At 40.2% G+C, this 27,949-nt stretch overlaps 1 protein-coding gene across 3 annotated transcripts in view; it reads right to left on the bottom strand.

Moving 5' to 3' along the window:
* Positions 1-27,652, bottom strand: part of LOC307120727 (uncharacterized protein) — a 33,139-nt gene extending 5,487 nt beyond the window's left edge. The window contains exons 1-4 of one of the 3 annotated variants that reach the window (XM_079807876.1): positions 27,494-27,652; positions 27,019-27,066; positions 26,346-26,532; positions 14,615-16,298 (exon numbers count right to left, since the gene is read on the bottom strand). In XM_079807876.1, coding sequence (XP_079664002.1) covers positions 15,007-16,298; positions 26,346-26,379 — 1,326 coding nt within the window. In that variant the 5' untranslated portion in view covers positions 26,380-26,532; positions 27,019-27,066; positions 27,494-27,652 and the 3' untranslated portion in view covers positions 14,615-15,006. Of the gene's footprint in view, positions 1-14,614; positions 16,299-26,345; positions 26,533-27,018; positions 27,070-27,493 lie in introns of those variants that run through there. The other 2 variants (XM_079807877.1, XM_079807878.1) reach the window with 2 other exon arrangements.
* Between the last annotated feature and the right edge of the window lie 297 nt (positions 27,653-27,949).

Raw genomic sequence — 27,949 nt, 5'->3', positions numbered from 1 at the left:
TCGGCTCTGAGCCCCTTCTTGTTTGCGGTGGTGATGGACAGGCTGGCAAATGTGATCAGACAGGAATCTCCATGGACGATGATGTTTGCGGATGACATTGTAATCTGTAGTGAGAGCAGGTGGAGGAAAGTATAGAGAGGTGGAGGTTTGCTCTGGAGAGAAGAGGAATGAAGGTTAGTCGCAGCAAGACAGAATACATGTGTGTGAATGAGAGGGAACCAAGTGGAACAGTGAGGTTACAGGGAGAAGAGGTAAAAAAGGTGCAGGATTTTAAGTAGTTAGGCTCAACAGTCCAGAGCAATGGGGAGTGTGGAAAAGAGGCGAAGAAGCGTGTGCAGGCAGGTTGGAATGGGTGGAGAAAAGTGTCAGGTCTGTTGTGTGATAAAAGAGTGCCAGCAAGAATGAAGGGAAAGGTGTACAGGACAGTAGTGAGACCAGCGATGTTGTATGGTTTGGAGACAGTTGCACTGAGGAAAAGACAGGACGAGGAGCTAGAGCTGAAGATGTTGCGGTTCTCTTTGGGAGTGACGAGGATGGATAGGATCAGGAATGAGTACATCAGAGGAACAGCACATGTGAAATGTTTTGGAGACAAGGAGGCCAGGTTGAGATGGTTTGGACATGTTCAGAAGAAGGAGAGTGAATATATCGGTAAAAGGATGCTGAGGTTAGAGCTGCCAGGCAGGAGGTCGAGAGGAAGACCAAAGAGGTGGTTTATGGATGTAGTGACGGAGGACATGAAGGTAGTCAGTCTGAGAGAAGAGGATGCAGGCCATAGGACTAGATCAGGGCCACTGTCCTGCCGAGTTTAGTTCCAACCCCAATTAAGCACACCTGTCAAGTTAATCAAGGTCTTATTAGGCATACTAGAAACTTCCAGACAGGTGTTGAGGCAAGTTGGAGCTAAACTCTGCAGGACAGTGGCCCTCCAGGAACGAGTTTGGACACCCCTGGACTAGAAGACGTAAGGAAAAGAAGAATACGGTTTCATACAGATAACATACAGATAAAGTGTCACGCACTGTGCAAAGCAACTGTTGAAACCTACTAATTCACTGGCTTGTCATGTTGCTGGAATAATGTACTAGCAAACCTTATTTAGCATTACATATCGATAGAATAATTACTTGCATACTGTAACGTTAGTTACCGTTATATTATCTTACTAGCTATTTATTACTTATAGAAATAGTGCAACGTCATATAGTTACATTACATGTATTGCAAAATACGTAATGTTTTGAGGACCAAGTTTGTAGTCAAAGTATGTGCAGGCCATAGTCAATGTAAATCATATTGTTGATGTTTCGTCCGTACCAGTGAATGTGCCATAACTGTTTATCCGCCGTCATCGGTGGCCCTGCTTGCTTACTAGTTTGTGCGTTCACGGCAGGCACCGTTGTGATGGGGGAGGAGCTGTGGAGGGAGGGCTGTAGCGCAGCAGAGAGCAAGGGGGAGTGACCTGTGAGTTGTGCTTGTTAAAATTTTCAGGCTAAGTCAACGTTTTCTAAAAACTCCCTACTGCAGCTTTAAAGTAATTGTTTACACTAACGAAAGTGGTTTGAATGTGTGGATGCAACTCTGCATTGCTATGTAACGTTACCTAGGAGCTATAACGTTATTCTTTGACCAGGCAGGCAAGGCAACATCTTTGTTTTTCCAACGTAACGTTAAGGTTATACATTTTAGAAATACTTGACAGATAAGTGTAATTTCACTTCTTAAACCGTATGCATCCCCATAACGTTGACTACCCCTTTATGTATGTTAGCTTGTGCTGCTAGTCGGTTGCTGTAGCGTTAGTGCTGTCTATTTCCCCCTTCACATTAGCCTCTGCACCGGTCCACCCTGATGTTAGGAATAGGAAGACAATACCAGAAAGTGTCAATCCCTTCATACTGTCAGCAACCCTTCAAAATGTCCGAGCAAAGACACGTTCAGTGCCACAGAGCAGTCACAGAGTTTATTGTTAAAGGTTTGGTAACTTTTTCGACAGTGGAGGCCCCATGGTGGAGGCAGAAATACAAAATACTGTGTAGACAAATTTATTTAAATACAAATACAAAATACTGTGTGGAAAAATGTATTTAAATACAACTACAGTATTTTGTATTTCGAAAATACACAAAATACATGTGAAATTAGCGATTCAGTGCAGGTATCCCTATTAGGCTGAAATCTATCTGGGCCTATTCATTAATATGTTTTGTTCTAATGTCACAAGTCACAATTTCAAATTTACTGGGTTTAACTTGATTATTTGGTAGTGTTTAAGAAGTGTACTAAAAATCTTTTTCACATGTGTCCTAAAAATGAACCACAACCTAATCAGTTTATATGTTAAGAAATCCATTTATTCACAAACTTCTCACGAGACGAGTGTTTGTCAAATTATTCGGCAAACTACTTCCTCTCATCGCTGCTTGAGCTTCACTGAGGTGCGCGCGCAGTAAGCAGGTTCGTGGCGTAGAGCCATGTGAATTGCGAAAGTATAAACAAGGCTTCAACCAGTGTTGCCAACTTAGCAATTTTGTTGCTAGATTTAGCAACTTTTTTTCTAAAAGCATCTAGCAACAAATTTAGCAATTTTTAAAATTTATTTGGGAACTTTTAGCAACTCTAATCCAAACAACACAATAGTACAAGCTAGCTCAAAAGGCAGAGCGGTTCATTCATAATTCCTTAAGATCGCTGTGGAAATGTGGAAATCGCTGTAAAAAACAGAATATCATTTAGCATATTTACGGAGCCCTGAATATGACATGTAGGAAAAAACTAGTAGGCTAAATTGTGCACACAATTTATAAATCAAAGAAACAAATAAGTAAATCGTGTGGACGGTTTAGCAAATCGAGGGAACAAATTAGTAAATTTTGCGCACAATTTACTTTTTCTTCTTGCACGTCATGTGTGGGGCTCTGTACATATTAACTAACACATTGATTTAATTTATTTTACAAACAAATCTAAATTAGCATCTCAAATAATATCTACGCATTACATAATGGCGTAGTTTTGTCTTGCGATTACGTAATGACGTTATAGTTCGGTGACGTCACAATGTCATTAAGCAACAACTCGATCTGCATTTAGCAACTTCCCCTGAAAATTTGTTGCCAACAGTGCTGCCAACGTGCAATTGTGAATTTGAATTTCCTTTTGCGGCAGTTACAATAACACAAATCACACCCAATAACTAATTCGCCCTTGGTTCTTTTTCCACTCCAACATTCCAATTATTCCTGCCCACTAAAAGCTGCACAGATATACAGTCCCCACCAAAAGTATTGGAACACTGAGGACTATTCCTTTATTTTTTCTGTAGACTGAAAACATTTGGGTTTGACATCAAACAATTTATATGAGACAAAAGATCAACATTTCAGCTTTTATTTCCAGGTATTTACATCTGGATCTGATACACAACTTAGAAGATATAACCTTTTGTTTGAACCCACCCATTTCTCATGTGACCAAAAGTATTGGAACAGATTAACTTAAAATAGATTAAAGTGAATAAGACTTAATATTTAGTTGAAAATCCTTTGCTTGCAATAACTGCATCAAGCCTATGACCCATTGACATCACCAAACTTTTGCATTCTTCTTTTGTAATGCTTTTCCAGGCTTCCACTGCAGCCTCTTTCAGTTGTTGTTTGTTTTGGAGGGTTACTCCCTTCAGTCTCTTTTTTAGCAGGTAAAATGCATGCTCTATAGGGTTTAAGTCTGGAGATTGACTTGGCCAGTCTAAAACCTTCCACTTTTTGCCCCTGATGAACTCCTTTGTTGCTTTGGCACTGTTTTGGGTCATTATCTTGCTGCATGATGAAGGGTCTCCCAATCAGTTTGGTTGCATTTTTCTGTAAATTGGCAGACAAAATGTTTCTGTACACTTCAGAGTTCATTTTGCTGCTGCCATCATGTGTTACATCATCAATGAAGATCAATGAGCCCGTCCCAGAAGAAGCCATGCAAGCCCAAGCCATGACATTACCTCCACCGTGTTTCACAGATGAGCTTGTATGTTTGGGGTCATGAGCAGATCCTTTTTTTCTCCAAACTTTAGCCTTTCCATCACTTTGGTAGAGGTTAATCTTTGTCTCATCAGTCCATAAAACTTTGCCCCAGAATGTTTGAGGCTTGTCTCTGTAGTTTTTGGCAAATTCCAGCCTGGCCTTCTTATTCTTCTTGCTAATGAGAGGTTTGCATCTTCTGGTGTAGCTTCTGTACTTTTGTTCATGAAGTCTTCTGCGGACAGTAGACTGTGATACCTTCACTCCTGCCCTCTTGAGGTTGTTGCTGATGTTGTTTTAGGGTCGTTTGTTGTTTTAGGGTCTTTCTTTACAGCTCTCACAATGTTTCTGTCGTCAACAGCTGATGTTTTTCTTGGTCTACCCATTCGAGGTCTGTTACTTAGTACACCAGTGGTTTCTTTCTTCTTCAGGACATTCCAAATGGTTGTACTTGCTATGGTCAATGTTTGTGCAATGGCTCTGATTGATTTTCCATCTTCTCTCAGCTTCACAATTGCTTGTTTTTCACCCATAGACAGCTCTCTGGTTTTCATGTTGGTTACACGTCTAACAATAAATGCAGTCTGCACAGGCAAAACCCAAATCTGAAACTGAGTGCAGACATTTAGTGCTATTTATTGTTTGAATAATCAATGTAATAGGACACACCAGGGCAACAAAACACACCTGTCAGTCACATGTTCCAATACTTTTGGTCACATGAGAAATGGGTGGGTTCAAACAAAAGGTTATATCTTCTAAGTTGTGTATCAGATCCAGATGTAAATGCCTGGAAATAAAAGCTGAAAGATTGATCTTTTGTCTTATATAAATTTTTGGATGTCAAACCCAAATGTTTTCAGTCTACAGAAAAAATAAAGGAATAGTCCTCACTGTTCCAATACTTTTGGAGGGGACTGTATGTGCTTACCCCGATAGACCTATGTAAATGATTTAGAAAAAGTTCCATCGATTCACAATTTATATCATCGCTACAAATCTACGATATGTATTGTCATATGATATCACCTATCCCTAACATGCAGTTATGTTAAAGCTACACTGTGTGATATTTTCCCCCATCTAGTGGTGAAAATGTATATGACCATCCAGTGAATTTTAGTTTCTGTTCTTCTCAATTCCGTCTTTCAACGTCGTTTTAACTCCTACGGTGGTCAATTTAGTCCAAGATTAACATGGCTTCCAGTTCGACCTCGTCCACATTCGACACGGTGCCATTGAGTGTTAAAACGCGAAAGGCGAACCTTGAATTTACGGGTACGTCCATCTTTGGCTAATGTACTTTCAAAATGGAGAGGCAACATGGCGACCCGCATTCGAACCCCTTACCCGTATGTATTTTCAATGGCATATTATAAACTTACTAGAATACTTTATTACTTGAAAGAAGTAAATATACATTAATGAGCACATATATTTTTGAAAGAACTAAGTGTTTTTAGCTAAGAATAAACTATAAAACTATAAAATAAACTATAAAAAAGTTACACAGTGTAGCTTTAATGCTTCAAACACATTTGACAAGCTACTTTAATCAACAAGTAGAATTGACCATGCCATCCTTATTCTAGAAAAGTTGTGCATGAATGTTGCATGAATGTGCATGAAAACAGCACCCTGATAAAGAGGTTGACTGGCTCAAAGTATTTTGAAAATACAAAAATACTCATCTTAAATATATTTAAATACAAATTACATTTGATTTTTTACAAAGGCTTTAAAATACAAAATAGTATTTTGTATTTCAAATACGTATTTTAAATACATGTATCTGAAATACTGCCCATCCCTGGGTGGAGGCGAGCAAGCTATCGATATAAAGGGAGTTTTTTTTAAAGGTAGTTTGCCAATATAGCCTCTTTTAGCCTGGATGACATATTTTACGGTTATTGTCAGTAAAAAAAATTAAACCATTGTTTTGTGCTCTAATGTTAATTATAGGGAGATGATAAGCACCTTAAACCCCCAGTATCAGTCCCCCAGCAGAGACCTGCTGTCAAATACACTTATTCCTGCATGGTATGCAGTAGAAATAGGAAATCAGAAGAGAAAGTTGCAAGTTGTGGCTGATGTGGCGGTGACTGCTGATGGGTGGACCAGTGTGGCTCAAGACCACTATTTGACCGTTACAGTCCACTATGTGAAAGAAGGTTCCATAAAGGAGAACGTACTCCATACAAGGGCAGTCTACACGTCCCAGACAGGGGAAGTCATAGCAGAGGAAATAGGAGACATTCTGGATGAATTTGAAATAAAGCACAAAGTTGTAGCCATCACTGTAGACAATGCAGCAAACATGGATGTGGCAGTGAAAAAGATGAGCATAATAAAGATTGGCTGCTTTGCTCACACACTAAACATTGCTGCTCAAAAACTGTACAATGTGCCCTCCGTTTCAAGGTGGGCAGGAAGGATCCGTGCAATGGTGGTCTGGTTGAAGAGGTCTAGCCTGGCTAAAGCTGTCTTAAAGGAAAAGCAGAAACTTCTCGGTAAGTAGAAATCAAAATACGCTAAACTTAGTTTAATAAACAATTTAACCAAGACAAGTTGTTTCCCCAAATGGATAACCAGTTTGACCCATCCGTCTCTCTCTGTAGGCCTTCCAAAACATGCAGTCATCTTGGATGTTAAGAACAGGTGGAATAGCCTCTTTCTAATGGTGGAGAGGTTCCTCGAGCAGTTTCCTGCCATCCAGGCAGCTGCCATGGACGCTCGGTTAAAGAGGACAATGGAGAAGGACAGGTATTTGAATTGGCTTATTCTAGTATTATTCAGTGCTAAAAATGGCTTATTCAGTGCTAAATATCTTTGGTTAAGAAGTTTAATCTTGTTAATAAAACTATGTGGACATTTTTCAGACTGGAGCGGGTTACTGATGATGACTTCAGAAAAGTTAAAAACTTTGTTAAAGTCATGAAGCTACTGTATACTTCAACACTTTGCATGTCCGCTGAAAGGATTCCAACATTGGGTCAGATTCTGCCCATATTGGGGAAACTTGAGCACCACTTCACTATAAGTGCAGAGGACTCCACATTTACTCAGTGCATCAAAGAAAAAATCTGGGGTGATCTTTCAAAAAGATACCAAGTGAGTATCATAATCCTATTGATTTGTCAATTGTTTTCATAAGGTATACTCAGAAACCTAACTTCTATACTATGTTCTTGTCTTGCAGGAGGAGTGCATTCAGCAGTTTTTGGAGGAAAGCACAGCCTTAGACCCAAGATTTAAGTCAAGAGTGGCAGCCGCAGATGCAGTGTGGGACAGAGTAGAGAAGGAGCTGATTAGTAGGGCCACCACACATCTGGTGTGTTTAATATTCTTATTACTGGTAATCGTTCTCCTCTTCCATTGTAAATCAAATCAATGTACATGATACCGGTGTTTCCATCAAATATAGAATAAAGGTGAAAGGACCAAGACCCAGCAGCCCAAAGAAGTCAATGAAGAGGCAGTAAGTGATGATGACTTTTCTGATTAAGCTTGTGCAGCGCCAGTAGCAACACAGGTAAATATATACGGACATCCTGTTTCTTCCTGCTTCATTTTCAGAAGAAAATGAATATGTATGTAACTATGTTTGAGTCCAGCTACCCAGTACCTTCTTCTGTTTTTATCTTTTCTGTTTGTAGAAGCGGGCAAAGCTTTCTGCCCTTGAGGAGATTTTTGCAGAGGAAGATATGGCGATAGAAGTAAGAGCCAAGAGCATGACCAGCACCTAAGAGAAGATTCAGGAGGAGATACAGCTCTACAGAGGTTTGCCGTGTACACTCTCCACAGTGAATCCAGCGACTTGGTGGTGGTGTATGAAGGACACACTGCCAATGTTATCCAGCTTGGCAAGCAGGTACCTCTGTGTACAAGCCTCATCGACACCCTCAGAGCGTACATTTTCCACTGCTGGGGACACCATTAGCCAGGAGCGGGCCTGTCTGTTACCAGAAAAAGCCGACATGTTGATCTTTCTGAAGAAAAACTGCTGAGCGGTTAATCACAAATGCAGTTTGATTTTGCACTAAAACGTTTTTTTTTTTACATTCCTTTGCATTTTAGTTGGTTCAATATTAGCCTGTACACAATGTCATTTGTTTATTTATTTATAATATGTTCATGTTGTGGCAAAAAGGTTTCTCTTTTTTTGTTAATTTCGGCCACGTTAGGATTGACACCAATCCTGAGTGTCTGCTGGCGCACCCCTATCCAAAAAGCACAACCAGTTTTATTAATAATGTTACCCTGAGTGAGAAGTGTTACCAGAATTTGTTTTCATTAAGGTGAAAAATAAAAGTAGGCCTGTCGCGATTGGTCGATACAATCGACTGCGTCGACGCATTAGTCGACGTCAATATTTTTAGTCGACTGGGTAAGTTGGGTACGATATGAAACTAGTACAATAATTTTACAATGCGACGACAATAGTTTTTGTGCGCAAAAAAAAATCAAAATAACACCTTTATCCAATGTGTTCTTGTCTTCCGTGTATGCCTCCACGACGCATGCGCGAGAATATGACGCAGATCCGGCGTTCGGACATATGACCCAGAAGCGATTTGTTTACAAGCAGAGGAAGACGCGCGTGTCTAAGCTGTTGGATTCTACATTGATCGTGCTTTAGGTCTCGGCGTAGTGCTCAAAATGGGGCTTAAGTGTGTATTTCATGGATTCCCGAACGCCGGCGCTACGTCATATTCTCGCGCATGCGTCGTGGAGGCACACACGGAAGACAATAACAAGTTGGATAAAGGTGTTATTTTGATTTTTTTTTGCGCACAAAAACTATTGTCGTCGCATCGTAAAATTATTGTAGAGCCACTGTGGTGAGATGGACTTTGTAACGACGTTTTAAGTGCCTTTCATGGATCTTGGAAGTGTGAATGTACTTAATGCCAATGGAGGCCTATCTGAAGCCTTTCTCAGCATCAGCTTTCAACTAAAATATCTTCATTTGTGTTCCGAATATGAACGGAGGTCTGACGGTTGTCGAACGACATGAGGGTGAGTAATTAATGACAGAATTTTCATTTTTGGGTGAACTAACCCTTTAATTACTTACCCTCATGTCGTTCGACACCCGTAAGACCTCTGTTCATCTTCGGAACACAAAGGAAGATATTTTAGTTGAAATCCGATCGCTCTGAAAGGCCTCCATTGGCACAATGCACGGTAAACTCTCAAGACCCATAAAAGGCACTAAAGACGTCGTTGCAAAGTCCATCTCACTACAGTGGTTCTACAATAACTTTATAAAGCGACGATAATAGTTTTTGTGCACAAAAAAAACCTAAATAACGACTTATATAGTGATGACCGATTTCAAAATAATGCATCATGAAGCTTCAAAGCGTTATGAATCAGCGAGTCGAATCATGATTCGGATCGCGTGTCAAACCGCCAAACTGCTGAAATCACGTGACTTTGGCGATTCAAACCGCTGTTACATTCGTAACAAATTCAGCTCTCTCTAGCTTCTTAACGTTTTGCAGAAACAGGCAAATCATAAAACTTTCTTCTTTAAAAAATAATCGTTTAGCAGACACACAAATAGCACCAAGCCAGATTATTATTATTTTTTTTAGAAATTATCCCGTAAATGTTGTTTTAACCAACGGCCTAACCACAAAATAGCGTGAACTGTTTACCCCAGAAGACTCGATACAAGTGAGCGCGCGAATGATGACGTCATCGCCGCGACACGAGATTATCTGTAGATTATGGAAAACGAGGATCGACTATTGGTTAATTTCAGATAATTTGTTACATTTTGTTAAGGATTGCATTATTTCACCAGCACCTTTAACAGATCACTGTGTTATTATCTTGGATGTTAAGCCAAAATGTAAAATTTTACAAAGTAAGGGATATTGGAAATTTAATTCTGATTTGCTTGTAAATGAGGGATTTTGTGCAAAGATAAAACATTTACTTAGAGAAATTGGGAATAGTAATGATTTCAGTTCTCCTAAAGCTAGATGGGAGTTCCTTAAATTTAAAATTTGTGAATTTTCTATAAACTATAGTAAAATGCTTGCTAAAATAAGAAGACAACACGAACAAAAGATTATATCTGAGATTAATACATACTGCAGTAAAAGTGCACTGAGTAGCTTAGAAATACTTTATTTCGCTTCAAACACAACTGGATAACTTATACATTAAAAAAAGCTGAAGGTGCATACATTCGTTCGAAAGCCAAATGGATAGAGGAGGGAGAGAAAAGCACGTCCTATTTTTGTAGGTTAGAAAAAAGACGGCAGTCAAAAAACAGTATTGGTTCCCTAATGGTGAATAATGCTGAAATTACTGATCCTACAATAATAAGCAAAGAAATTCATAAATTCTACAGTGACTTGTATTTGTCAATTTTTTCTCCAAAGGAGTGTGATGACTTCTTTGAAAAAAATATAATTTTTATTCCTAGGGTTGACGATGAATTAAGAGATCTTTGTGATGCACAATTTTGTATGGAAGAACTTGATTTAGCCATTCAGAAACTCGAGTCAAATAAATCCCCTGGTCCCGACGGCCTTAAAGAAAATTTTTATAATTTTTTTTGGAATGATTTGAAAATGTTATGGTTTAATGCTCTTATTGAATCTATTGAAGATGGTTTTTTGGGTCCCACAATGAGTCAAGGCTTGATTATATTAATCCCCAAACCAGATAAAGATCATAGATTCTTAGATAATCTCCGCCCAATCACTTTACTTAACAATGATTACAAAATTTTTACACACGTTTTTGTTAATCGATTAAAAAAGGACTTAATGGGATAATTAATGAGGTTCAATCGGGATTTCTTAAAAAAGATCCATTCACAATAATTTAAGTAATGTAGTAATGGATATGCCATCCATCCATCCATCCATCAACAGTCTAAGCATAGACGCCCAGACTTCCCTCTCCCTAGCCACTTCCTCCAGCTCTTCCGGGGGAACCCCGAGGCGTTCCCAGGCCAGCCGGGAGACATAGTCCCTCCAGCGTGTCCTAGGTCTTCCCCAGGGCCTCCTCCCGGTGGGACGTGCCTGGAACACCTCCCTGGGAAGGCGTCCAGGAGGCATCAGAAATAAATTCCCGAGCCACCTCAGCTGGCTCCTCTCGATGTGGAGAAGCAACGGCTCTACTCTGAGCTCCTCCCGAGTGACCGAGCTTCTCACCCTGTCTCTAAGGGAGCGCCCAGCCACCCTACGGAGAAAGCTCATTTCGGCCGCCTGTATCCGGGATCTTGTCCTTTCGGTCATGACCCACAGCTCATGACCATAGGTGAGAGTAGGAACGTAGATTGACCGGTAAATCGAGAGCTTCTTTACCACGACAGACCGGTACATCGACTGCATTACTGCAGAAGCTGCACCGATCTGTCTGTCAATCTCCCGTTCCATCCTTCCCTCACTCGTGAACAAGACCCCAAGATACCTGAACTCCTTATCAGCCAACCATGGCCTCGGACTTGGAGGTGCTGATTCTCATCCCAGCCGCTTCACACTCGGCTGCAAACTGTCCCAGTGCACGCTGAAGGTCCTGGTCTGAGGAGGCCAACATGACAACATCATCCGCAAAAAGCAGCGACGAAATCGTATGGTCCCCAAACCGGACACTCTCTGGCCCTTGGCTGCGCCTAGAAATTCTGTCCATAAAAATTATGAACAGAACCGGTGACAAAGGGCAGCCCTGCCAGAGTCCAACATGCACCGGGAACAGTTCTGACTTACTGCCGGCAATGCGAACCAAGCTCTTGCTCCGGTCGTACAGGGACCGAACAGCCCTAAGCAGGGGGCCGCCGACCCCATACTCCCAGAGCACCCTCCACAGGATGCCACGAGGAACACAGTCGAATGCCTTCTCCAAATCCACAAAACACATGGGGACTGGTTGGGCAAACTCCCATGAACCCCCCCCAGCACCCTGGAAAGGGTATAGAGCTGTCCCAGTGTTCCACAACCGGGATGAAAACCACACTGTTCGTCCTGAATCCGAGGTTCCACTATCGGCCGAATTCTCCTCTCCAGTACCCTGGCATAGACTTTCCCGGGGAGGCTGAGAAGTGTGATCCCCCTATAGTTGGAACACACTCTCCGGTCCCCCTTCTTGAAAAGAGGGACCACCAGCCCGGTCTGCCAGTCCAAAGGTACTGTCCCCAACCGCCATGCGATGTTGCAGAGGCGTGTCAGCCAAGACAGCCCCACAACATCCAGAGACTTGAGGTACTCAGGGCGGATCTCATCCACCCCCGGTGCCTTGCCACAGAGGAGCTTTTTAACTACCTTGATGACTTCAGCCCGGCTGATGGACGAGTCCTCCTCCGAGTCCCCAGCAGCTGCTTCCTCAACGGAAGACATGTCGGTGGGATTGAGAAGATCCTCGAAGTATTCCTTCCACCGCCTGACGATATCCCCAGTTGAGGTCAACAGGTGCCCATCTCCACTGTAAACAGTGTTGGTAGGGCACTGCTTCCCCCTCCTGAGGCGTCGAACGGTTTGCCAGAATCTCTTCAAGGCCAACCGATAGTCTTTCACCAAGGCCTTACCAAACTCCTCCCAGGCCCGATTTTTTGCCTCCATGACTACCCGGGCTGCAGTCCGCTTGGCCTGCCGGTACCTGTCAGCTGCCTCCGGAGTCCCACAAGCCATCCAGGCCCGATAGGACTCCTTCTTCAGCTTGACGGCATCCCTTACTTCCGGTGTCCACCACCGGGTTCGGGGATTGCCGCCTCGACAGGCACCGGAGACCTTACAGCCACAGCTCCAAGCGGCCGCAGCGAAAAATGGAGGTGGAGAACATGGTGCAATCGGACTCAATATCTCCAGACTCCCTCGGGATCCGGTCGAAGCTCTGCCGGAGATGGGAGTTGAAGATCTCTCTGACAGGGGGCTCAGCCAAATGTTCCCAACAGACCCTCACAGTATGTTTGGGTCTGCCGAGTCTGTCCAGCTTCCTCCCCCGCCATCGGATCCAACTCACCACCAGGTGGTGATCAGTTGACAGCTCTGCCCCTCTCTTCACCCGAATGTCCAAGAAATATGGCCGAAGGTCTGATGACACGACCACAAAGTCGATCATCGACCTCCGGCCTGGGGTGTCCTGGTGCCACGTGCACTGATGGACACCCTTATGCTTGAACATGGTGTTCGTTATGGACAAACCGTGGCTAGCACAGAAATCCGATAACAGAACACCACTCGGGTTCAGATCAGGGGGGCCGTTCCTCCCAATCACGCCCCTCCAGGTATCACTGTCACCGCCCACGTGGGCGTTGAAGTCCCCCAGTAGAACGACGGAGTCTCCAGTCGGAGCACTTTCCAGCATCCCTCCCAGAGACTCCAAGAGGGCCGGGTACTCCGCACTGCCGTTCGGCCCGTAGGCACAAACGACAGTGAGAGACCTATCCCCGACTAGTAATGGATATGGTAGAATACAATAATTTGATAGAGGATGATGGATACAATCTTTTCTTAGACTTTAAGAAAGCCTTCGACACGTTAGAACATAGGTTTTTATTTAAAGTTTTAGAAAACTTTGGTTTTGGTGAGCCCTTTGTTAATATTATAAAAATAATTTATAAAGGTATGAATAATTCCATTTCTCTTCCTTATGGTACATCACAAAGATTTCCTATTAGTCGTGGAATAAGGCAGGGATGCCCTTTATCCCCTCTTTTATTCATTTTGGCAGCAGATATGTTGTCTACTTTAGTTATTCATGATCAAATGGTGCAAAAATTGAAAGTATTTGGTAAAATTATAGCAATTAGTCAATTGGCAGACGATACTACCTTATTCTTAAAAAACAAAGATCAAATTCCTCTGGCTATTTCATTAGTTCATATTTTTTCTAAAGCATCAGGACTCCAGCTGAACTTAAGTAAATGTGAACTTCTTGCCCTACATCAGAATGATATCGCTTGTCTGCATAATATCCCAGTTAAAGATAAGGTAAAATATTTAGGGATTACAATTACCAAAGACCAGAAAATAAGTACGAAAGAAAATTTTAATAATAACTTACAAAAAGCAAACCGGATATTAAATTGCTGGTTACAAAAATACATTTAAATTTTAGGTCGAATTTTGCTAACCAAAGTTGAATAATTATCAAGATTGATTTATCCCGCTCTCTCTTTAGCTCCCCCCTCAAATTTTATTAAAGCATGTTCCCAAAAAATGCATAATTTTATTTGGAGGCACAAAGCCCATTATATTAAAAAAGCAGACATTATTAAATCCTATGAACAAGGTGGTTTGAATGTAATTGAATTTGAAAACATGAATATTTTGTTAAAACTTAAATGGTTAAAAATGTTTCTATGTAATGAAGAGTTTTTGGTTTACAGTTCCCTTATTGTTTATATAATTTTGCATTCAACAAAAAAAAAATACTGCTTAAAACGGCAAACACCTGACAACACATCAAACAAATATACGGGTAAAACAGTTACTGATGTAGACAGACGTGCATAAGGCATTTATCGAGAATTAAAACATGGAAAATCCCACAATGCTAAAGTTTCGCTTTTAGGTGCAACTAAAATTATGAAATTATTTATTCATGATGCAAGAAAAAAATGACCGAACTATAAAAATAGACAGTAAATGTTTTTAATAAAATGATTAATACTTGAAGCAAATAAAGTCAAAATGAAAACAAATTAGACATTTATTTTCTTTATTGACTAACAAGACAGCAAATCATCTCAAGAGAATGGAAGTGAAAAAGGCCAATATCTTACATCTGTGTTTTCTAAATACACTACAAGTGGAATAACTAGTTGTTTTAAAAACATTGAACCAGGTAAAAATAATGAAGCCTGCTTTTTTCATATGCAGTATAAGAAAAATGAACACAAAATTAAACTCCTAATGAAGCTAATGATATAATATCATGAAGCAAAATGATACAAGAATAAAACATTTAGATATTGTCCATCTTTGAGTTGATCTGAATCTCAGTTGATACTGCTGGTCTTGAAGATGAATTACATATTGTGATTATGTTTTGTATGAGCGTTTAGAGCAGATGAACGACTGAAACTCTTCCCACATGCAGTGCAGTGATATGGTTCCTCTCCAGTGTGGATCCTCTCGTGTGTTTTCAGGGTTCCTGATTCACTGAATCTCTTGTCGCAGTGTGAACACTTGTAAGGTTTCTCTCCAGTGTGGATCCTCTCGTGTTTTATCAGGGTTCCTGACCCACTGAATCTTTGGTCACAGTGGGAGCACTTGTAAGGTTTCTCTCCAGTGTGGATCCTCTCATGTGTTTTCATGGTTCCTGACTGACTGAATCTCTTGTCACAGTGTGAACACTTGAATGGTTTCTCTCCAGTGTGGATCCTCTCATGCGTTTTCATGGTTCCTGATTCACTGAATCTCTTGTCACAGTGTGAACACTTGAATGGTTTCTCTCCAGTGTGGATCCTCTCATGTATTTTCAGGACTCTTGACTCACTGAATGTCTGGTCGCAGTATGAACACATGTAAGGTTTCTCTCCAGTGTGGATCCTCTGGTGCACTTTCAATTCTCTAATTGTAATAAAACTCTTTCCACACTCAAAGCACACATGATTTCTTACACCAGCATGTATTTTCTGATGATATTTTAAACCTTGAAGATGTGAAAAACTCTTTCCACACAGAGAACAAGAATGTGGTTTCTCCTGTGAATGAACTCTCAGGTGGCTCTTCAGGTATGAAGCTATCAAAAATGTTTTGGCACACTGATCACATTCATGCAGTTTCTCTCTATTGTGGATGATGATGTGTCTCTTAAAGTTTCCTTGATGTGCAAAACTGTTTCCACACTGATCACATGTGAACGGTTTCCTTCCAGTGTGTATCCTCATGTGTCTCTCAAGGGATCCTTGTTGTGTGAAACTCTTCCCACACTGATCACATGTGAACGGTCTCTCTCCAGTATGGATCCTCATGTGATACTTGAGATTCTGTTTGTATGTAAAACTCTTCCCACACTGATCACATGTGAACGGTTTCCTTCCAGTGTGTATCCTCATGTGTCTCTCAAGGGATCCTTGTTGTGTGAAACTCTTCCCACACTGATCACATGTGAACGGTTTCTCTCTAGTGTGGATGTTCATGTGAATCTTGAGGCTCTTTTTGCACGTGAAACTCTTCCCACAGTGACGGCAAGTGAAACATTTCTTGCCTCTTCTTTTCAGTAAAGAAATACTTTCAGTCTGTGAGCGAGTTTCTTCTTCAGTTTTGATATGATGATGTTTCTCCTCTTCACTCTCCTCATTCTTCAGCATCACGTCTGAAATTAAATTAAATTAAAGAAGTTACACTTTGATCTTTACTTACTGTTGTAATAGCTGAATGTTTGTCTTCGTCATTTTGTGTGTTAAAAGATACCAATCAAAGAATTTTTTTTTTTTTTAAAGTTACATTTTAAGTTGTCTCGAACCTTGTGTCCGATGTCTACCTCAATGGATAAAATAATCTAGAGGGCTACTTGTTTGTTATCCTCAACATTATTTAGTTATTATAAATATAACATGGTGATGCATTTTTACTTGACACAAAAATTAAGATTCTGTCATTAATTCCTCTCCCTATTTCCGAAACAAAATCAACAGCACCCCAAACACACGCACACTCTTCAGAACATTCAACTCTCTCCTCTGTCCTCCTCCACAATCTCTCTATCTGCAGACGATTTTGCTCAATTCTTCACAAATAAAACAACAACTATTAGCAATCAGTTCTCACCCCCACGCACTGAGGCTTTTAGATCAGCCACATCTCATCACAATCATCCTCTCCTCATTTTCTACACTCACTGAGGCAGAAGTATCTAAACTTCTCCTCTCCAGCCATCCTACCACCTGTCCTCTAGATCCCATCCCCTCACACCTCCTACAAGCCATCTCTCCTACACTCCTACCAGCACTCACACTAGGGATGTCAAAAGTACCGGTACTTCGGTACCAAGTCGGTACTGAAATTATAAAAATGTGACGATACCAGCATTTCTGTAGTACCGGCAGTACAGAGTCCAGAGGTATCCGCAGTTGCGTTCAGTCGCTTCCGTGTTTATCTACGTGCAGGGCTCCAGACTGTAGCCGAATATAAAGTGTCTGTGAATATTAAACTGCAAAATACTATTTAAATATTACTCCTGCATGTTCTGCTGTGTGAATGATGAGAAGTCGGGCGCTATGCGCGCGCGGGCACTCGCTCACTGTCTTTGTAGTCTCTCTGCTTCTGCCGTGTGTCAATATATTAGGACACGAACGCATAAACCGTCACTTCATGAGAATTTACCGTTTCATTTGAGAAAACTGTCATATCATGAACACAGACACTCAATGCCTAGTAAGACCTTGATTAGCTGGATCAGGTGTGTTTAATTGGGGTTGGAGCTAAACTCTGCAGGACAGTGGCCCTCCAGGAGCAGGATTGGACACCCCTGATCTAGATGGTTGATTACTTTTCACTTAAAAGATCTTTTTTTATAAACAATGTTTACTTTTAAACAGAATACAGCCTTTAAATGTTTGTATTATTTACTTATAATGATTATATCATAAATAATAAACGTAATACATTTAATAATTTTTTTAAAAATTGTAAAAAAAAAAACATTTAGCTGTGGTACCGAGTACCATAAATTTTTTATGGTATTGGTACCGACTACTGGAATTTTGGTACCGTGACATCCCTAACTCACACACATCATCAACACATCTCTCTGCACCCTACCACATTCAGGCAGGCTCGGGTAACCCCACTGCTAAAAAAAATCTCATCACTCATAGATAACTAGACCTTTTTCTCTCCTACCATAATCATTCATAGCGAAAATCAGCTGGCCGTCAACCAATCAGGTTTCAAAAGGGGCCACTCCACAGAGACCGCATTACTGTCGGTTACTGAAGCCCTGCGGATATCTAAAGCTGATTTCAAATCATCAGTTCTCGTCCACCTTGATCTATCTGCTGCCTTTGACACAGTCAATCATCCGATTCTTCTGTCCACCCTCTCATCACTGGGCATCACAGGGGCTCCATTGGTTTGAGTCTTATCTCACAGGTAGGTCTTTCAAGGTTGCCTGGAGAGGAGAGGAATCCAAAGCACATCAACTGACCACTGGGGTGCCTCAGGGCTCAGTGCTTGGACCTCTCCTCTTGTACATCTACACTACTTCATTGGGACCCATCATACAGGCACATGGCTTCTCATACCACTGCTATGCTGATGACACACAGCACTACCTCTCATTCCAACCAGATGATCCCACAGTAGCTGCACAAACCTCAAGCTGTCTAGTGGACATCTCTGCATGGATGAAAGAACATCACCTGCAGCTCAACCTGTTTTTCGTCTTCCCTGCCAGTCCCACTATACAACATGACTTCACCATCCAGCTAGGTACATCCTTGATTTCCCCATCAAAGTCAGTCAGAATTCTTGGAATAACATTTGATGACCAGTTGTCCTTCTAAGAACACATATCAAAGACAGCTCGGTCATGCAGGTTTGCGCTCCACAACATCAGGAAGATCAGACCATTCCTAACAACCACACTACACAGTTTCTCGTCCAGGCTCTGGTTATTTCTAGGCTTGACTACTGCAATGCGCTTCTGGCTGGACTCCCATCTTGTGCGACCCAAACACTTCGAATGATTCAGAACACAGCAGCACGTCTAGTCTTCAACGAGCCCAAAAGGACCCACATCACACCTCTCTTCATCTCTCTGCACTGGCTACCACTCGCTGCTCGCATCAAGTTTGAGGCACTGGCGCTTGCCTACAGAGTAGGGGTGGGGGGAAATTTCGATTCTTAGATGCATCGCGATGCGGACGATTCTGAATTGATTCACAAATTTATTTTTTGATTTTCTAAATGTTGATAGCGTAATGTTGACGGAACGCAAAAGGCGCAACTCTGAAGCGCGCGCCCGGACCGCCTGTGGCGTCAGCGTGAACATAACAGAGACGCATGATAACTGAGCGACATCTGACCAGCACCCTCTGCATTAAACGCTAGCGTATATATGGAAGCACATTGGCTTCTATAAGTCGAAGGGGAAAATAACCTGGACAAGAACCACACTATATGCAAGTTGTGTCAAACTAAACTAAAATATTTTCGAAACACGCGAAACCATATCACACGTTTCCAACGTTTAGCTGAACCGGTAACGTTACACCCTGCCAACCAGAGGACCACAAACTCAATCGCTAATATGATGGTCAAGGATTTGCATCCGTATTCTCTGCAGATATAAATTTAGTGTTCAGATGTTCGTTGCATAAATATTTTTTTTATTGTGGTATAGAGCAAAAAATTGTTTGTGCTAGACTTTATTTGTGTATAAGAGCAGCTGTATGTTACTAGTTATTCAGAATATGCTGAAGTCCACAAGCATTACTTTTGTATGAGAGCTGCTGGTACAGAATTCTATATTTTTTGTTCTTCGAATGTGGCGACATATTCTGGCAAATGTAATCTTTCTGTAACACTTCTATTTGTTTTATTAATACAAAATATTGGAAGTAAATTCATTATGGGTCATTACAACTACTTTGCTTTAAAATTACCAATAGAGAAAAAAGAAAATCTGTATAGAGAAAAAGATGCATCAAAAATCGTTTTATAATTGCATCGCAGCCCTCTGATTCGTAATCGAATCGAATTGTGAGGTGCCTAGAGATTCCCACCCCTACTACAGAGCCACCACGAATTATGTGTTCTGAATTATGTGCTGGTAATGTAAATATCCGCTCCTGCATACTTTGACTCGCTTCTACGAGTCTACACCCCCACCAGAAGCCTTCGCTCAGCTAAGGAGCGACGGCTTGTGGAACCATCACAGTGAGGCATGAAATCCGTTTCTAGAACATTTTCATTCAACGTTCCCGGCTGGTGGAACGATCTTCCCACTGCCATCCGAAACGCAGAATCATTGACAACATTCAAAAGACAACTAAAAACGAATCTCTTCCGTGAGCACTTAACCTCATAAGAAAGAAAAAAGGAAAATTAAAAATGATCTTTCTTCCCCTTTTCCCTCCCTACTCTAGCCTGTTCTACACTGAGCAATGCACATAGACTTAGGATTCCGGCCACTTTTTGCATTTACTCAACTCTTCATCAGTGTTGGGGGTAACGCATTACAAGTAACTTGAGTTACGTAATAATATTACTTTTTCCAAGTAACTAGTAAAGTAACGCATTACTTTTCAAATTTATAAAAAAATAGTTAATAGAGTTAGTTTTTCAAAAAAGTAATGCAAGTTACTTTTTCACATTCATTTGACTGACAGCTCTCCTGCCCCCATGTTAAGAAAAATAAGTGCAGAGGCGTTGTGTGTAAACATGATGGTTATTGTAGTTCTAGAATAAATGTGAGCATTTATTTATCTCACTTTCACAATAAAGATTCTGTACCCCTCAAAAATAATAAAATCAGTCAAATGCAAAATCAGAATACTATGCAAACCTCCAATAATTAAATGTTAAATAAAACAACTATTTTTATGCATTTAATCTACCTTTATATTTAATTTACCAATGTCTTGGTGCTGACCTTTGATGATGAAAATTACTAGATTTTTTTCATTATCCAGAATGGCAGCACAGCAGAGCTGCGCCCTCTACTGTTCATGCGTGAAATTGTATTTTTACCTCAGCCTGGGGCTTATTATTTCAATTTTGGGAGGTCTTTACAAAAATATAACTTTTTTGGTTATAAAAAAAACAACAAAAACAAGCCCAGCCCAGGTGAGAAAAAGTAACGCAAAAGTAATGTAACGCATTACTTTTCTTAAAAAGTAACTCAGTAACTCAATTAGTTACTTTTTAAGGTAGTAACGCAATATTGCAAAGCATTACTTTTCAAAGTAACTTTCCCCAACTCTGCTCTTCATGACGGATCGCTTCCTGTACTCCCCAGTTGTAAGTCGCTTTGGATAAAAGCATCTGCTAAATGCATAAATGTAAATGTAAACTTTTCAATGAATTCCTATGAAAGTTAAGCTTCCATAGGCATGATTTGAGAATGTGCCGTACTTACCTCAGCTATTCGCTCTCGTGATGAATGAGATCTGACTCCTGCTGCGTTTGTGCCGTGACTTTCGTTCAGCTCACTCACACGTAATTGAAAAGACATGTTCAGGTTTTAATTGTAGTGTCTAGTCTCTAAATGAACTAAATTATTGTATTACGATGAAAATCAAAACGACCGTGGGGGTGGTGTTATGCTGGGCAAGTGCTACTGCTAACCAGTAGCCGTGGTTTGGGAGAGGCCTCGTGCAGCGAAGCAAGTGCATTCTGGGTTGTTGTCTTTCATCCATAGGAGACAAAAAAAATTCTGTCTTTTCACAGTCTAGAAGGCACCAAATTCAAAAATAATGTCACATTTCTACTACATAAATGACCCAGTTTAAATACACATTCATCTTTCCAGCGCTGAAGTGCCCCTTTAATGGTTTAAAGGGGTCATACGATGCATATTCCTGTTTTCCTTAGTGTCTTATGTAGCATGCATAAGATCTGCGAAGGCCCAAAGTTTCCCACAAAAATATTTATTCTATCTAAAAGAGAAGGCCGATACAGACCGAAGCTAAAACGGCATAATTCAATTCTCCCCCACCGACATACGTCACTGGATGGAAAATTTGCATAATACCGCCCAAATTCACGTGCAAAGAAATGAGTGGTTTCAGTTATCGTAGTAGTGTTGTCACAGCCATGTTGTGGAGACGCTGTGTGTTTCTATGCCGAAGCACAAGCAGCACTTTATTTGGCCTTCTGGAAGTGGACAGAATTAGGAATCAGGGGTTAAGATTTATTGACACTGCTGTCAGAACAGTGCAATCCAAATGTTTGTGTGTGTGCAGTGCATTTTACGCAGGACAGTTTCCTGAACCTGGGAGAGTACAAGGTCGACAGTGCTCTAAGGCCATTTCTAAAAAGTGGGGTACTTCCAACTATGTAAGTATGTTTTATTATTTGTTAAAGTATTTGCTATTGACTGTGCAGAGTTTTGTGCAGTGTAGAGTAACGCATATTGCTTGTTGTTTTTACGATCAAAAGTGCAGATACAAACATAGTATCCTCTGTTCTCCGCTTATAACTTGTGGTGAACAGATGACAAACAGATGCACTGTGTCTGGGAATCGATACATTTTTCTTAACGAATTAATCACATTTTTTTCTGTAATTAATTGCGATTAATCACAAGTTTTTAATATTTTAAGTTTTTAATATTGCAATAATTTCAGTTACTCTCCAAATTGATGTAAAAACAATTTAAAGACAGTATATTTTAAATATGTGTTGTAGTGGCATCTTTTTATGAATGAAGGCCAGTATCACTGATGCTAATGTCTCTATGAAACATTAATGATGTTACATTACAGTATAACTGAAAGCTCCCAATTTCAACATTTATTAGGCTTTAAAAAACAACTTTTAATTTAAGTGAACTTAAAACAATCTTTACATAAACCCATTATAATAAATGTTATTTTTACCTGTGGCCTTCCCTGTTAGACATATACAGAAATGTAATAGTTATCAAACACCTTTCTTAACTACATAAATAATAAATAGATTAATCATCATTAAAGCTACAATTTTCACTGTTCCCGTTGTTCTTTGATGAACATGAATGACAGTCACGCGCATCTCATTTCCTCACAACTCTTTAAAGGGCAAATTGCAGGTTACATTTTTTTCGAGATTAATATATAACCTTGTATGAAAATACCATATGAAAAGGTAATGCAGGATTTAAAATGTTTTAAAAAGACATAAGAGCACAAATTTAGTAGATAAAGTGGCCATTTCGTTGGCCGCTTGGAAAAAGCGTTTTTTTTTTTCAACATCGCGTCATATTACGTCACGAGAGGGAGTCGTTCGCCCAGCTCTGCGTTGGTTCAGTGCAGAATAGGTTGGTATTTAGTACGAGTCTGTGTATTTTCGGTAGTTTTTCTATTCCAATGTATCATTGTCATGTTAAATTATTGTGTCCAGCCTTTCAGGACATCGAGTCCACAGGTTTCCTAAAAAAAAAAAAGTTAGGAATTCTGCATGGTGGCGTTTTGTGCAGGTGAAGAAACGGGACTTCCCTTCGCGCATCTGCTTCGAAACACGCGGTGGTGTGTAAAGTGCTTTAGACCGGAGGATTATCATCCCGCCGATATGATGGAGTCAAACATTGTTATACTCATGTAAGGCCGGCCACACACTGGCTGCGTGGTGTGAGCGTGGCGTTTTCTATGTCTTTACACACCAGAAGCGTGTCTGATGCGGCGCTGCTGCTACTAGGTGACAGGGAGACAGCAGAGACCAGGCGTGCATCTCAATCGGCTCACTAGTTCAGTAGTCAGGGCACTGATAAGGACATAAGTCAATGGGCTGATCCCTGATCAGTGCCCCCTGACTACTGAACTAGGGAGCCGATTGAGACCCACCCGATGTCGGCAGTATTGACGGCAAAATAGGCTACAGAATATTTCGTTCTGTATTGACAGGTACTATTTGAAAAATCGAGAATATTTTTCTTTCTTAATTACAATTATATCTGCATTTATGTCAAAACCTAGAGACTTTCAAACATAAAAATGTCATTTATTAATATGTATTCGTGTCAAAATCACAGCTTTTCCTATTCCATTTTGTCTGGAAACGCTTCCAACACACTTGCGTGTCGTGAAAAATATGCATCGGTTCTATTTCTAGCATGTGCTTTCGGCGCGGCTCGAGCCGCGTGTGTCAGGCATCCAGTGTGTAGCTTGCCTATAGGATGGATAAACATCCACACGCGATGCTTCTTTGCCGTCGTGTTTACATTAAAGGGTTAGTTCACCCAAAAAGGAAAATTATGTCATTAATTACTTATCCTCATGTCGTTCGACACCCGTAAGACCTCTTCGGAGATCTTCGGAACACAAATGAAGATATTTTAGTGTAAATCCGATCGCTCAGAAAGGCCTCCATTGGCACAATGCACTTTACACTCTCAAGACCCTTAAAAGACACTAAAGACGTCGTTACAAAGTCCATCTCACTACAGTGGTTCTACAATAACTTTATAGAGTGACGAGAATAGTTTTTGTGCGCAAAAAAACCCTAAATAACGACTGTATCATGATGACCGATTTCAAAACAATGCATCATGAAGCTTCGAAGCGTTATGAATCAGCGAGTCGATTCAGCGGTTCAGAGCATTATGAATCAGTGAGTCGATTCAGCGGTTTGAATCGCCAAAGTCACGTGATTTCAGTAGTTTGGCGGTTTGACACGCGATCCGAATCATGATTCGACTCGCTGATTCATAACGCTTTGAAGCTTCATGATGCATTATTTTGAAATCGGTCATCACTATAGAAGTCGTTATTTAGTTTTTTTTTGCGCACGAAAACTATTCTCGTCGCTTTATAAAGTTATTGGAGAACCACTGTAGTGAGATGGACTTTGTAACGACGTCTTTAGTGTCTTTTATGGGTCTTGAGAGTGTACCGTGCATTGTGCCAATGGAGGCCTTTCTGAGCGATCGGATTTCAACTAAAATATCTTCCTTTGTGTTCCGAAGATGAACAGAGGTCTTACGGGTGTCGAACGACATGAGGGTAAGTAATTAATTACATAATTTTCATTTTTGGGTGAACTAACCCTTTAATGAATACCAAGTATGTACATTAACACAAATGAATACAGTCTCACACTTTTTTGAAAAAAAAAGTTCTGAATTATGTGCTGGTAATGTCAATATTTTATTCATGCCATGTATGTACATTCAAGTTCACTCAAATACGTACTCATAACGTCATATACATCCTCACACTATCGGTGAATCGGCACAAAATAACCCCATCATACAGAATTAATGAATAAAGGATAAACACAATAACAATGCTGTCTGTGGTTCAGCCGCCGGCGGGAGATGTGACGGTCACGGGTCCGTCAGAGATGCAGCTCGGAGAAAACGTGAACTGTGCACCGTGACGTGAGTCTTGTTTTTTAAACATTTGCTAAGTTACCAAATCAGTCGTGATGAGAAACCGCTAACGTTATATCACATAACGTTTAGTGTGGACGGATATTAACGAGTGTGACTTTTCCTGATGGTCAAAGCCTATTCGTTTCTGTTATTGGTAAGTATCAATACTAGATGACAATAACGTTACCAGCTTTGCTATTGCCTGAGACATGATAATAATCAGTACAGTATTGTAATCTGAGCAGTGTTCATATCATTAGCTAGCTTTATCTAGCTAACACTGGTCTCTCACGGAGACACCTGCCGCTGTTCTCCACTGTTTCTCCTCACTAAACAACTAAATTTGTCTCCTGGAATCGTTGTTCTGTCAAATCCTGGTCTGTCCCTAATTGTGTGTCATAATTGTATGGCTGTGGTCTGCCATATGAGTTTTAATAAACATTTATAATGTCCTCAGCGTCCGAGCTGTCATTACAATGCATTGTTTTCCTATCGCTGAAATTCACTGCACTCCCTCTCGTTATGTCACGTCCGGTTTTGGCATTTTTAAATGCGGAAGTAAACTTTTCTCACAAAAACGACTCCAAAAGCCTTAATAGCGTATTTTAAAGTAGATTTTAAAGAAAATCTAGTTCTTACATTATTTTTTGACTCACTGGAGTCTCTAACCTGCAATATGCCCTTTAAGTTCATTTAAGACGTTATTTAACTAATTTAAGACTCCTAATATGAGAATACTCAAAATTCTCTGTGTTGTTGTTATTGTTTGTTCAAGAGCAAAAGCGAACTCAATGTGAGCAGGAGACTGACGCGAATCTGTCTGTGCGTCGAGTGTGTGTGTGTGTGTGTGTGTGTGTGTCAGAGTGTCCCTCGATTAGCTGACATGAGACGCAGCCACACAGACAGGACCACTGACACACACACACACACACACACACACACATAGACAGGACATTGACACACACACACACACACACACACACACACACAGACAGACAGACAGGACATTGACATACAGCGCATTCTCTTGTGTCTTGTCGCGCTTGGAAGCATTTACATGAATAGGAGCGTGAATATGTAACGCTAGGCAAAAATGGATATAAAAACGGACGCTGCGTTATTTGCGTTAAATATTTTTAATAAGCTGAAAAAATTAATTGCCCGCGTTAACGCGTTAATTTGCCCAGCCCTAATTAATATATATATTTTTTTTTTATATTAAAGATGTTAACATATTCTATTACACCAATAAACAAAATAATATTTGAAAACAGCATCATATGACCCCATTAAACTGTTTTATTGTTCTTCAGGCTCATGAATGAAGAATCAGGAATAAACACCAACCTCTTTGTTCTTCAGTGTGTTCTGGATCTCTCATGTTCTCACTGTCCTTCAATAAACTCTGTCTTTGCAGATTTCAGCTCTTCCTGATGGGCTGATGCTCGTCTTCACTTGTAGGCTGATGGGAATATTCCAGCATTTATTGGTGAATTGCAGTGGGAGGAGCTTCACTGAAGGAGGAGGACCAGATCTGACAAAAATCAAGAAATAAATCAAGTTGAGTTTTTTTTGTTACTATTTTACGTATGTATGGTCACATATCTATCTAGTAAAGTAACTTTTAAGTAAATTAATGGCAAAGGGTTTTAAACTTATTCATAAATTTTCTTTTTATTTCTAAAAATTTAATTTAGATACTTTATACCCACATTTATCTTACCTCTCATTAACATATAGGCAATTATAGATGTACAGCAACAATTAAGGAGTACAGCAATTAACAGATACAAATACAATGTAAGAATGAACAAGGAAAAAATAAACATAATATAATTTGTTACATTTTGTTACATTTATATAGCGCTTTTCTAGGCACTCAAAGCGCTTTACATATAGAAGGGGGATTCTCCTCAACCACCACCAATGTAGCAAATAAAAAAAGCACCCATTGTTAAACTCAACTTGTTTTTGATTATTGGCTTGACATGTTTATATTTTATTGCAGATTGAAACTTACCTATATCTTGTAGATGTCTCAGTAGCTGATCTTGTTGTGTTCTTAAGTCTGCTGACACCAATAAAAATGAGCTTAATGTGTCAATGTACAGATGTGAAGACATCAGCATAATGAATGAGGTGAAAACAGGATCTATTGACATGAAATAAAGAGGCTTTTCAGCTGCTCTGATAATAGTGATGAGCCATAGACTATCAATACTCATTAAACAAGCCATTCAGGATCAGCAGCAGATCATCTCACTTTATTCACACTATTAGCTGCTACAAACAGATTGTTGGAGTCTGAATATATGATGAAAGTGCATAATATTACTATTATTTCTCAAATGGTAACTTACAGAAATAGCAGTAATATAAAGACAGACACTAATGACACCCATCAGCCATTAGTTGTCTATATGAATCTATATTTCGATTTCCTAATAACTGCATTCATATCAACAAAGTAATCAATTAGCGGTCTAACATCTTACCGTTTTGATTGTGAAGAGAAACAGGTAAATGATACAATCTTCGTCTTTAAAATAATCGTTTAGTTAGCAGACATGGCGCAGAACCCGATGAAAACCTTTCAGAAATCCCGCACAAATTATAGCGTGAACTGTTTACCTCAGAAGACTCGAGACTGACTGAGGGAGCGCGTGAATGATGACGTCATCGATGCGACACCAGATCAACGGTAGATTATCAAAAATGCGCCAGATATTGTTTAAAACGGCAAAAAAATCTATAAAATAACATATTAAACAAAACATAAGAGTACAAAAGTTGCTTATGAAGACAAATACCAGCCCCATTCCCTCGTGTGTGGGGTGAAATATTTTAGGCATTTATCAAGAAATTTAAACCATGGAAGCCCCAAATACAATAACATTTCATAGCTTCGATATAATTATGAAATTATTTATTCTTGATCAGCAGACAATAAA

This window comes from Gobio gobio (assembly GCF_949357685.1).
Source record: "Gobio gobio genome assembly, chromosome: 24".
Taxonomy (NCBI): Eukaryota; Metazoa; Chordata; class Actinopteri; order Cypriniformes; family Gobionidae; genus Gobio; species Gobio gobio.
Note: the sequence above shows the minus strand (reverse complement) of the source record. Positions and strands in the feature narration are given on the sequence as shown.